Below are 13,642 nucleotides of genomic sequence, written 5' to 3'. Positions count from 1 at the left end.
AATCAGGATTCTGGTCTGTCTATCCTGGCACAAATGATGGTTGACATCTGAAGCTCCTCTAAAAGGCAGTATGGGACTGTAATAAGTAGCACCCATTCAAATGTCCTGCAGCCCCATAGTCTGTTTAACTGTGTTGAATATTCTTTCAGAGGATGCGGCCATCACTTCTTGACCATCCATTTTTTTTACCGCATGTGTCATTTCTGGGAAGCACTTTAATATTTTCTTACATTTTTCATGTTGAGAGCATGTAATTTGGGTAATGCAGTACTTCAGAGGGTGTTGACATCACTGGAGCACCAATTTGCCTGAGTGACCTATTGGAATTGCACAGATGTTAGAAGAGGGGAGAATACAAGTGAAGCATAAAAGTTTTTAAACAAAAATCCTTAACCAGTGCTGTAGCTGTGTGTACCGTCTAATTCAGAATTTATTTGGTTAACAGAAATTAAATATTCCAGATGCCATGGTGGGATTTGACCCCACGTCAGTCACCCAGCCTCATTATTAGGTGATGTGGCCACTACGCCACTGTACCTGAGTAGTCATGCTGCTGTACACAAATGATGCGTGTGTTTGCAAATGCTCAGAGGCTGAGCTCCGAGTCATCTCTGACACTTTCATTGAGGCAGACAAGAGCATGAGACTTCCACTCAACACCTACCAGACAAACGTCTTTTGCCTGTACCACAATGTCATTCAAAAGTAAATGTCCGCAATCAGACCCTGGAAAACACAAACCACTTCCCACATAGTGAGAGCTAACTCATGGTAAAGGTAGATATCAATGCTGAAAGTTACCACCACCTTCAATGTGCCAGCACACCTGCTGACCGATTGAGGAAAAGGGCATTTGAAGATCAAAACTTCAGACTTTGAGCAAAGCTTATGGTCTGCTGGGTTCTGACACCTGGATTCCTACAGCAGACATTTCAAGGTGCTGTGAAAATATTACCAACGCTGTCTGCGCAAAGTCCTCCCAATTCACTGAAAAGATAAGCAAACCAACATCAGCGTCCTCTCCCAAGCCAACACCCCCAGTATTAAATTCCTAGTTACACTCAGTTGCATACATTGGGCAGGCCACATCATTTTCATGCCTAACATCAGACTTTCAAAACAGACACCCTATTCCAAGCTCAGTCATGGGCAAAGATAACCAGGTGGGCAGAGGAAACGATTCAAGAATGTCTCAAAGCCTCCCTTAAGAAATGCAACATCCCCACTGATTCCTGGGAACATCTGGCCCATGACAACTCAAAGTGGAGAAGGCGCATTCAGAACAGTGTTGAGAATGTGAGGCCATGCTTCAAGAGCACATAGAAGACCTGTGTTGGTACAGAAGGAGTAGACCAAATCACAAACTACCCACCTACCCCATCAGCCACGACCAGCCCCATCCGTGGAAGAGCTCATCATTCCCACTTTGGCTTCATTGGCCACCTAAGAACCCACATGACTGTAATGGTAGCATGTCATGCTCAATCCCAAGGGATTGCCTGAGATGTACTTTTAACATTTCTATTAAGTCTTGTACATGAAGAAAACCCACTTGGGTAACATGGTAACCATATTCCAACATAATCAGGAAAAGAAGTCAAATGAAGTTATTTTTCTGAACAATAAAAGGACAATAAATGGAATAAAGCTCCAAGTACCCATTGGTTCCTCTGATGATCATCCTTGGATATTTCAGAGAACTGAAGGGAAAATCTTTGAGTAAAACAGGTGACTGTTTTCATTATGGTGGAAATTTATGCAAAAGCTGTCACAAGAGTTTAGAGGCAAATATCCAAAGGTTTGGGCCAATCACTGCCTTCCTGTGATCTAGAGTTGCTAAATCTGGCTGGAGGCTTCGGGATGTTTCATTACTTGACTGCCCACCTCCCACTCTCCTGTCATTGGTTCCTTGGCACATCCTTCCATGAGACACAACAGCAAATGGAAAACAAATAGACTCTTTGTTAATCATTGGACAATTTGACAGCCAATCAAGTTTGAATCTCATCTCCAATATTTTCATAAGTAATGGAGTCTAGAAATTAGTTCCTGAACTCTCTAGGACAATTAAGGATCACTCTCAAACATAAAAGAGAAAAGGACTTGTGTCTATATTGCACCTTTCACAGCCCCAGGTTGTTTTTAAGAACTTTTGCAATATAGCCACTGTGGTAGTGTTGGAAACAATGCAGCCTATGTACTCGCAGCAGGCTCCCAGAAAGAGCAATATGATAATGGCATACTAATTTATTTTTGGTGTTAATTTAGGGATAACTATTGCTTAAGACACTGCAGATAATTTCCATGCTCTGCTTTGAAAGAGTGCTGTGGGATCTTCCATGTCCGACCAAGGGGACAGTAAGATGATCCTTCTGTTTAATGTTTCACCTGAAAGATCACACCTACAATGGTACAATACTCTCTCAGTGTTACAATGCAGAGTCAGTGTAGATTGTCATGCTCAACTCTGTGGAAGATCCCGGTTTTACCACTAGTTCCTGACTAACATTGAACTGCAGAAGAACCATGAAATGTAGCCCCTGCTGACCAAGGATTAGCAACGAAAGATTGGCAGCATCTCCTCCCACTCAGGTAAGACTTGTGGGGATCGGTGATGGTGTCTTCCTACTACTCAGTTCTCCTTACTGCACTGTCCTTTCCCACTGAACTCATACTCTGATCATCTGTGAATGTCAACAAACCCCTTGAATTATACACAGTATGTCTGCAGTGACTCACGCAAGGCAAGGTTAAATACACAATAGTGTTTTTTTTATTAAGTTCAAAAATATTTATTCACAGTTTACAAGCTAGATAACAATCGTAATGGAGTATGAGATGGTTTAATACAACTTTGTTGTATCATCATTTCATGGATTCCAGAAATGCTTTGTCATAATCCTTTAATACTTTGATCTACACCAGCACTATTTCAGTGTCCACACTTAAGCCATCAACAACCCATCCACACTGTTAATATCACAAAAGATCATTCTAGCACTTGAAAGAAACTCTTGATATTAGGGAGATGTTTGCACATCAATGTCGAGTTATATCAAACTGCATTGTTATACAACAGCTGAACCCTTGAACAGCACTCCACTGTTTTACTGTATCTGTGTGCACTATAATATTGGCACATCCTCAGGTGAAGGGTCAATTTGGAAACTATGAAATCTTACTTCGGTGTCTTTTTAAAAATGATTCAGTCTTTGGATGCAGAGAACTGGAATTTCACAGTCCATCCACAGTTGCTAATGTTGACGTGATGGTGGTGACTTGCCCCCTTGAACTGTTATGTGCTGATGTGCTGCCGCTGTGTGGTCAAACTGAATTTTAACTTGACAAAATTTACTAGTGACACGTATTGGTGTCATATCCATACATTGTCACTGGAAATGATTTTATAGTCCATATTTTAATATTTATGCCCCTTATAAATATACAGGCTAGCCTCAAGGCATTTCATTTTGTATGTCCTAAATTAGAAAAATGGCTGTTAGGAGTCTTAATGCAAAATAAGTTCATAGTAGTCTGGATATTTAAATGAATGTATAATGTACAATTGCACAGAATTTGCTGTTAGCTCATCTGATCTACACTGAGGTTCATGCTCCACACTAACATCATCCCACCCACCGTGGCTCACCCCCTTCGGCTCTCTCTCCCTCCCGCTTTAATTTATCAGTTTTCCCCATGGATGGTAACATCTTTCTGCCCTGGGGAACATTGAACTCAAGCCTCGAGCCCGGTATATCAGAGACCTGCAATGCTTAGATGATAAAGGGTTGTTTTCCATTTCACATATGTTCAACCCAGGCCCCTGTTTGACTGCTATCTCTTTTATTGTTGAGACCACCTGTGTAAAGAGCCTAAAGGTGGTTCAGGCATTTCAGCATCTTGCCTTTAAAACAAAAGGTAAAGACATGTTTTGGGTGAGTGCAGAATTTATGTTCCAGTATCAGCTATCAGTTGTATTCACCTCCCACGTGTTCAGTCTGCTGTGGATTCAGTGTGGGAAGTGATACAGCCACCCGCACATTATCTTACACCTGGTTTGCAATCACGACCAAAGACTAATTTTCCCCTTCAGATGTTATATGGTAAAAGGGCAGCCATTAGAAGTACAAGAAGCCACTTAGCCCTTAATGCTAACTTTTTTGAATAAGTGCTCCAGTAATTCTCCCCTACTCTTCACCCAGGGAACCTTCTTCTCTTTAGCTACTTAACCAATTCCCTTTTGAAAGTGCTTCTCAACTCTCTACCAAATGTTCAGGTGCAGTAATGCAATTTATGTCAAAACACATTATGAAACAAGAGCAGAATTGCAACATCCACAGCAGCGATGACGAAAAGTCCAGGGATGCTGTTCAACAATTCGAGCTTCTGAGACACCAATCAGTTGGATTCAGTTGGGTATAAAGAGTTCTGATGCAAAGACAGGAAAGGTACTTCATGGTGGAAGACGCTCAACGGCTGAATAGCCTCCTATGTTGCTCCATTACAATGAAGATGTCTGTAATTGTACACGGCTTATCTCTAAGGGCAATGCTTTTTAATATATACAAATAAGATTTTTGTTTACAGGAACAAGAGTTTTCTCGTGACATGATGGCTCAACATATACTGCCAATCTTCTTGAACACTTATGTATTATATACCAGTGCAAATTTCTGCAGTGTCCAGTGAGGATTCTCTACTGTGGTTTATGTTGGTTTATAGAAGCAATGCCATTCAACAATCTGTTTAGATAAAATCAATTTAAAACTTAATCCCATCTTTTGGTTTTGATAAATGGAGAACATTAATTGTAAAAACTTATCTGAAATGTATATAATAGCAGTGCATTCTGAGGTACCAAAAGTATGTAGCACCAGTCAGGTCTTCAGCCAGTTCACTAAGGTATATTTGTTGCTGTTATGCTGGTAAAAATATGGTGGTCAATTAACATGCAGCAGAATTGTGCAAAGCAGTGAGATTAACAGGCCAATAGATAACGCCTCAGACAGAAAGAGTTCTGAGGAAGGGTACCTGACCCAAAGTGTTGACTGGTTTTCTTCTGATGCCACTTGACTGGCTGAATTCTTCCAGTGCTTCCTGTTTTTGTTTCTGCAGTTTTATTTGTTTACAGAGAGAATTGTCCCATCCTTCACTAGATTCTCACAACAACAAAAACATAGTCATCATAAAAATCTTAGAATGCTTCACAAGAGTATTAGCAGATAAAATTTCATATCTTTTACCCAAAAGAGCAGCCAGTCTTTCACTCAGCACCTGATTTGAAAGACAGTACCTCCCTTCAGGCACCGCCCCTTCAATACTGCACTGAAATGTAACCAGGACCACGTGCTGAGGATCCTGGAGTGAGGCTTTAATCCAACAGTTTGTGGCTCAGTGGAGAGCCAGGAAGGCACGGCCATTGAATAGGCTGGGAAGATCCTCTCATCGAGTTCTGCTGCCATAATCTCACCAATTCTAATGGTGAAGTTAAAGCAGGAGAAAGGTCGGAGCTCCTGGGATACTTGCAGTGGCTGGAATCGTGTGGTGAGAACTATACCCCTTCTGACTTGGGCAAGGTCTTCTTTGGACTCAGTAGCTTTGAATTTCGGAAGCTCTCCCTCAGTCTGTAGGAGCTGTCGGTGGAGGCCCCGAGCACCGACTCACTGCGGCTCAGGAAGGTGGGCAAGGGAGTGCCAGCTTTGATGAAGCAGAAGCACAGAAGCCTGACGATGGCCCGTCTCACATCCTTGCTGCCAAAGGAATAAATGATGGGATTGATGGCTGAGTTGACCACAGCCAAGGTAATAGTCCACTCCATGGTGTGTAGCTTAGAGCAACGTGCCGAGTTGCAGAAGACGTCCAGAAGAAGGAGCACAAACAGAGGGCTCCAACAGACCACAAAGGCAGCTACTATCATGAATACAGTCTTGAGCAGCCTCACTGACTTCTGCCTGCTCTTGCTACTGGCAACAGACTTGGCGCTGCTTCGGACTAGCTGGTAGATGCCACTGTAGAGTGCCACTATCCCAATGATGATGATGCTGAACATCACAACGCAGAAGAGGATATAGCTCTTGGAGTACAGAGGCAGCAAGGTGGAACATTTTTCAAAGTTGCATATGCAGTTCCAGCCCAGCAGCGGCAGAAGACCTATAAGGGAAGCCAGCAGCCAGCACAGTCCAATCAGGCAGTAGACCCGGTAGGTTTTGTTTGCCGATGCATATGGTACAGGTTTGACCATGGTCGCGTACCTCTCCATGGCTGTGATAAGCAGGCTGAACGTTGAGGCAGCCAGGGCAAAGAACAGGACCCCTTCCCTGAGGAACCAGAGTGTGGGCGTGATGCGAAAGGTCTTTTCTCCTGATAGGCACAGGTTGACAATGTAGGCAGTGCCAGTCAACAGGTCGCAGAGGGTAATGTTGGCAATACAGTAGTAAACCCAGCTCCGGAAGCGGGTGTTATTCAGGATAGCGAAGAAGACCAGCAGATTCTCTATGACGACGAAGCAACTGACGATTATGAAAATGATTCTGACAATGCCCATGCCTTCACTGGGCAGTCGTCTGTTCTCCAGCTTCCCGGTGTGGTTATAATGCAGGAGAATGATGCCTGCTTCTTGGCTGGCATAGAAAGCCATGCATTCACTGATATTATTCATTTTGTTGAAAAGGGATGGTGCTGAAGAACAATGAATGCACATGGACATCAACAGAGCCAGGGGACTTTTGATTGTATCTTAGACAGGGCGTCAAACTTCAAAGAACCTGCAAGCAAAATGAAGGATATTATCACCAAGCTTCATTGGTAACAATTATCTCACTTCTGTACAGATAAAGTCAATGTGGTTGTTATCAAGTGCTGGTCCGAGACCTAAAGCTCTCCAAGTGATTCTCCTGTAGCACTGAAATTTTGTTATGATATGTTCATTGTATTATTCACTGTTTGGCTGTTGATACTCTCACCAAGCCTGTCTCAAGGTACCCAGCACTTAATAGTTTTTTTAATATAGAATTTAATATTGTAAAACAATCTGCGGTGTTTCACAAGGCAAAATTTTAAACTCAGTCGGATAAGGAGATATCAGACGGCCAAGCATTTGGTCAAAGATGCAAATTTTAAGAATCTCTTAAAAAGAGGAAGAGGGGAGATTTACGGAGGGGATCCTAGAGCTTGGGGCACAGGGAGTGAAGGTAGCAATTCAATTTGGGCATGCAGAAGTGGCCGGAGTTATAAGCTGTCAAGATATTGAGGGATGGTTGGGTCGGAGGAGGCTGAGTGAGGGACTGGGGTCAGTTGGTAAGTCCATGGAGAGATTCCCAATGTTGGGGATTTTGAAACTGAAATATTCAACCCTCCATTTTATTTTTACTCATTTTTGGGATCTGGGCATCGCAGGCAAGGCCAGTATATATTTCCCCTAGGAAGGTGGTAATGAGCCACCACCTTGAACCACAGCAGTGCTTCTGGTGAAGGTACTCCCACGGGTAGGAAGTTCTAGGATTTGGACCCAATGACAATGAAGGACCAGCAATACGTTGCCAAGTCAGGATGGTCTGAGAACCGGTAGGTGATGGTGTTCCCATGCCCTTGTCCTTGATGGTAGAAGCTGCAAGTTTGGGAAGTGTTGCCAGAGTAGCCAGGGCAAGCAACTGCTGTGCATTCATGGAGACGGTACACACTGCAGCCATTCTGTGCAGGTGGTGGCGAAGACAGGTGCCACTCAAGCAGCCTGCTTTGTCCTGGATGACAATGCGCTTCACGAGAGTTCCAGGAAACTTAGTTTATTTTAACAAAAACTCTCCAAGATATAAATAGAAAATATATTAGACATTTTCCTTTCTTCCCTCTCGTCGTTTCATTACTCCTGACCTCCCTGTCATAGGGTATCATTTCTTATCATTATCATTGCACAAGTATTTCACTCATTCACGATACAGTACTCCACCCTCTTCTAACCCACCTTTTCCTGGCTGTACACTTGACACAAAACAGGTAATCTTTAATATTTTCCATTCTTGCTATAAGTTCATCGAAGTGAAATATTAAATTGATTTCTCTCTCCACATCTGCTGCCTGACCTGCTGAGCACTAAAGCCCTGAGAGAGTGCTGCACTAGCAGAGGTGCCATCAATTGCATGAAGTGCTAAGGCAAGGCCTTTCTGCCCTCTCAGATGAGCAGTAAAGACCCATCACACTGTTTGAACGAAGAGCACGGGAGTGACGACACTTCAACAATACATCACTGGCTGTAAACTGCTTTGGAATATGGTAAAAGAACAAGTATTGCTTGCCTGTGTAGAAAAGATTCTGCATTTCTTCCCTACGTAGACAAGCAATACTTGTTACTCAGTGGTGCCATTGCTGGAGTGACCTTATTTGGGGTGCTCAAAATCTCACTTACTGCTCTTTTAAACAATGCCTCATTTTTTTTGTTGATGATATCATCTGTACTTTTGTACACAGACTCTTGTTATGAGATCACTGAATTTGCCTGCAATTTGGTTGTTCATTTTGCCCCACTACTCTAAATAAACCTCAAAAGCAATGAGAATATGAAGAAACAAGCACATCTGTGTGTTTTAAAATGTTGTAAATATAGGTTGCTGCATAGGGACTCGAGGGAATAATCTTGACCCAGCGAAAGCACCAGGCTGATTCTTGTAACAGAGAAAGGTATGAAACAAAATACATGGGAGACATATAGACTTAAGAAAGAAATTATTTTAATTTATACAATATGTTCCCCAGCCTTGATTCAAAAACATTTTACAGCCATGTATATGAAGTATGAGTAGTAGTTATTATGCTCCTCAAACCTGCCCCACTATTCAGTTTGATAATGGTTGACTTCTGACCTACTTGCCTGCCTGATCCCTCTCTCACTCTTTCTGTGTGCAAAATGTGATCAGTCTCAGCTATGAATATACACAGCACCTGACCATCTACATCTGTCTCCTGCGCTTGTCAGCATAGAATTTGCGCTCTTGCCTCTGGACTGGGGTTTAAACCCACTAACTTCAGATTAGAGAGTCACCCATTGAGGCACAATTGAGGTAACATATCCATATCCTGATATTGCTCCATCTGAAAGCTGCCAAGATAAAAATGTTGCAGTGGTTGGATGACTGACTGCCAACATTCTAAGAGTATTGCTCCTGCACTTATTCAGCAATAAGCTCTTACAAAAACAAGTGGCTGCCACTATATTGTACATGCTGCAGTCATAACTGGCAGATTGGAAACACAATCAGTCAAGTTTCATTGCACAACTCAAGTTCCTCTTTGACAGTAGCTGTAACTTGCTGAATTTGCTTGGGTCACCTCACTTGTATGCTTTACACTTCTTGCATGAGAATTTCTGCTGTGTGCCCATTGTCAGAGGAACACGTTCCTCCCCAACTTATGCATCCTTGTTTGGTCTATAGAAAACAGACACAGGAAGGGAGGTCTTCTCTCAGCTCGCCAGACTTTTGTTCTTCTTACGTTCCAATGCAAGAGTTTTCATTGCTCAGTTGCTGGCGCTGCATTAACACAACAATTTTCATCACCTTGGCACGTTCCCAGGCACTCACAGCCAACGTAGTGGTTGCTTTTTGTACTGTTGGGAAATGAAGCACAGCAAGATCCCACAAAACCCCCAAAGCAGAATAAGCAGCTAGAGCAGCTCCCTACATTTAGTGGGGTAGAGATGGATCTGGCTGATCTCAATAACAACAGGTAATAACAGTAGCAATTTAAGGTAGGGATTAGGAGGATTGGAGAGGAGCTGAGGAAAAATCATTCACCCAGGAGCTGGTGGGATTTGAACTCACTGCCTGAAAGGACGGTGGAGGCAGGAGCTCTCACCATATTTTAAAATAGCTGGATGGGCGCAAGAAGAGCAATAACCCCAGGGTCACAAACCCATTTTATTTAGAGGCATAACCCCAGGACCACAGTCCCACAGTCTAGTTGCAAACACCCATTTAGCCTACAGTTCAGCAGAGGGGTTGACTAGATGACTTTTTCAGACTGTCTGTTCTCCTGGGTGTGAATGTTTTACATTCCCCTCTGACTCACTTTCATAAGCTCTGCACTTATCACATCACACCTCTACTTGTTTACAAACCTCATCTTCCCTCCTACATTTTGCACTACGCCCTTTGAGTCTCTCAATAACAAACATCTGAATACCCTGTTCAGAGAGGTTGCCCTGGACATTCTGCAGAGAATGGTGCATGTGTATGTGTGTGAGGGGAGAGAATGAGAAGGAAGAAGAGAGAAGGGTGCAGAGTGGGTTAAAAATGGAGAGAGAGAGATAGAAGGAGGTCAGACAAACAAGAAAACTAAGGGAATGGACAGGAGAAAGGAAAGGGATAGGATAGATACAGAGAAATGAAAGGAGTGGCACAAAAAGAAAAAGGGAAAAGAGGGGGAAAAGTGAGGAAGGAATCAAGGAGAGAGACGACAATGAATACAGAAAGTGAAAAGTAAAGGAGTCGGAGTACTAGATGTTGGGGAAGGTAGAAGGTCACCTGTACAGCACCTTTGCCTCTGAGTTACATTGTTGTGCTTGGAAATCCCACTCCAGCATCTTAAGCATGAAAACTTACGTTGGTGCTTCAGTCCAACACTAAAAATTCCAGCAGTGCTCAGTGGAACTTCCCCAAAACTAAGGCCGTACCTGCACTCTCAGATGGATGTAAAAGACCCATGACAGTATTTTAAAAGTAGAGCAGGGAAGTTATTGTCAGTGACCTGGGCAACAATCATCTCTCAATCAAATCTCTAAAACAGATGATCTGGCAGTTATATTGGAGGTTATAGGGTGCTTGGTGTGCACTAATCACCTGGAGTGTTTATACTTTGAGAAGTACTTTGTCAGCTGCAAAGTGCTTTGAGCTGTCTGAAGTCAGTAAAAGATGCTTTCCAACTGCAAGTCCTTTCCTTTTTAACACTATTTCTCCATTCTGACATATTTCCACATAGTAAAGCCACGTTTTCAGAACTTCTATATTCATGATGGTAATATGCAGATTTTTCAAATACATGCATTGAAAGCATCAAGAAAAAACTAAATTATGCACAAATTAAGTTATTTTTCCTTCAGCCTTGGATACAGGCTTAAATACAATGTTACTAGTGCCTATCAATGCAAACTGTTAGATCCACAGGTAACAGACTTTAGCTGAATTTAAGTAAACTTCTCCCTGACTAGTAAAATGCTATAAAGTTAAGACAATAACAACTCTGCTTGTAATTGTTTAGTGCAGAGATATGGAAGGTTGAACTTACCACGGTGATGTTGCACACTTGTCCTTTCATTATGTGAGCTGCTGCTTACTCCGTGCCGATATTTCAGCAGCTTCCACACGCCACAGCTGCCTGAACTACGCACATGGTCTCTTCAAATTACAGAAGTTGCAAGTAGACTTGTGATCAGTCTACTCCACCCAGGATGACAAGACAGACCGAAAGGACTGATAAGACTTGTAGTCCTTGCACATGAACTTCATGCAGCTGCACAGTTCAGGATTGAAACAACCCCTGTCCAGCTCACGTTATCTTAACCTGTTAGCTGCCAGCTGTCTCTGGAGAGTCATTTCTATCCTGCAGGGATTTCTCCAAGATGCCATTAAATATACAGTGAGGGGATCCACTGTATTAGAAATACACCTGCACTTTGGGGCTCAATGTTAGCATTCTTACCTCTAAGTACAAATGAAGTCAAAGCAAAAAAAACAAAACTGCTGGAAGAATTCAGTGGGCCAGGCAGCATTTGTGGAGGGAAATGGGCAGTCCATGTTCCAGGTCTCAACCCAAAGGTCAACTGTCCATTTCCCTTCGTAGATGCTGCCTGACCCGCTGAGTTCCTCCAGCAGTTTGTTTTTTGCTCCAGCTTCCAGCCTCTGCAGTCTCTTGAGTCTCCAGAATGAATTCAAATCCCACTCCAGAGACTTTAGCAGAAAATCTTTACCTGGTGCTCCAGGGCAATACTGTGAGAGTACAACACTGCCAGCAGTGCTGCCTTTCAAAGCAATATCAAACTGAAACCTCTGACTGTTCTCTCAGATGGATGCAAAAGATCATATGCAACTATTTAGAAGAAAATTATAGATAAGCTGGTCATTATGTATCCCTTAATCACAAAACTAGATTATCCAGACTTTATCACATTGCTGGATGTGGGTTCTTGCTGCGCAGATATTAGCATCTGTGCTTCCTATGCTAGAATATAACTGCATTTCTGAAGTACTTCATTGGCTGTAAAGTTGCTTTGGATGTGAAATTGTCGAAAGTGCTACAGAGAAGAAAGACTTTTTTTCTATGGAACAGGGAGGTACAGATTCCTCGTGAGTTGCTATAAGGTGGAGAACAAAACTTGTTGGTCCCGTACGCTCCAACACCAGTTCACAGGGATTTGGTGTGGGCTACTTTTAAATGCTGGTCTATTCTGTTTCAGGGACCCAACCTTCAGGCAGACCTTCTGGCCATCGAGTTCTTTTATTTATTCATTCATACAACGTGACTGTCGCTGGAAATGCTGGCACTTATTGTCCATCCCTAGTTGCCCCTGAACCTGAGGGGGTGTCGTGGGGTTGGGTCTTGAGTTACAGCTCAGCCAGATCTGGTAAGGATGGCAGATTTCCTTCTCTGGAGGATATCAGTGAACCAGGTGGGTTGTTACAGCAACCCAGTAGTTTCCTGAGACATTATTAATTTAATTGAACTTGTGTCAATGGATCAACAGTCCGGGCCTCTGGGTGCAAGTACAGCAACCCAAGCCCTGTTGCATTGAACTGTGCCCATGATAGAATGCAGTGGAAGTGTATGTGGTGAACTAAATGTGGGAAATGCAAGCATTTGGGCATGCATGGTGAGAATCTACATTATGGTCTCTATGTGATGCTACATTTTGTGTATATTGTACACAAGGGACATGAAACCTGAAAATGCAAAGAGTGTTCACTGAGTTATGGAGACACAAGGGATTCTGCAGATGCTGGAATCCGGAGCAACACACATAAAATGCTGGAGGAACTCAGCAGGTCAGGCAGCATCTGTGGAGGGAAATAAACAGTTGAGACCTTTCATCAGGACTCCCCCAGTCCACCAGTTTATTTCCCTCCATAGATTCTGCCTGACCTGCTGAGTTCCTCCAGTATTTTGTGTGTCACTGGGTTATGGGTCAAGTCAAGTCGAGTTTATTGTCAGATGCACAAGTACGTGTATGCACAGGTGCAATGAAAAACTTACTTGTAGCAGCATTGCAGGCACATAGCATTAGAGGACTGAGACCACTACTCTCTGCAGCTTCTTACATTCCCGCACATTCAAATTGCCATACCGGACCATGATGCAACCAGTCAGGATACCTCCAACGATACCTCTGTAGAAGTTTGTGTGAGTGTTCAGTGACATGCCAAACCTCCTTAACCTTCTAAGAAAGCAGAGGCACTGTTGTGCCTTCCTTGTGATTGCATCTATGTGCTGGGTCCATGTGCTGGGTAGACTGTTTGATTGCATAATCTGTGCATTTCAATGAGTCTGTACCATGTGTAAACTTGGTGAGTGTGTGCAAAATATGTGTTCACAAGGTGCCTCATGAATGTGTAAGCTGAGTGTCAGCTGTGGTCAACAGAGAGTATGTCTTTGAGGTCTG

At 43.0% G+C, this 13,642-nt stretch overlaps 1 protein-coding gene across 1 annotated transcript; it reads right to left on the bottom strand.

Moving 5' to 3' along the window:
* Window positions 1-2,431: 2,431 nt before the first annotated feature.
* Window positions 2,432-11,433, bottom strand: s1pr4 (sphingosine-1-phosphate receptor 4). Its single transcript, XM_052038129.1, has 2 exons — window positions 11,275-11,433; window positions 2,432-6,764 (listed from the first exon to the last, which is right to left on the bottom strand). The coding sequence occupies exon 2, from the start codon at window positions 6,704-6,706 to the stop codon at window positions 5,552-5,554; it is 1,155 nt and encodes a 384-aa protein (XP_051894089.1). The 5' UTR covers window positions 6,707-6,764; window positions 11,275-11,433; the 3' UTR covers window positions 2,432-5,551.
* Window positions 11,434-13,642: the final 2,209 nt, after the last annotated feature.

This window comes from Pristis pectinata, chromosome 24 (genome assembly GCF_009764475.1).
Source record: "Pristis pectinata isolate sPriPec2 chromosome 24, sPriPec2.1.pri, whole genome shotgun sequence".
NCBI lineage: Eukaryota > Metazoa > Chordata > Chondrichthyes > Rhinopristiformes > Pristidae > Pristis > Pristis pectinata.
The sequence above is the reverse complement of the archived record's forward strand: the minus strand, read 5'-3'. Positions and strand labels throughout refer to the sequence as shown.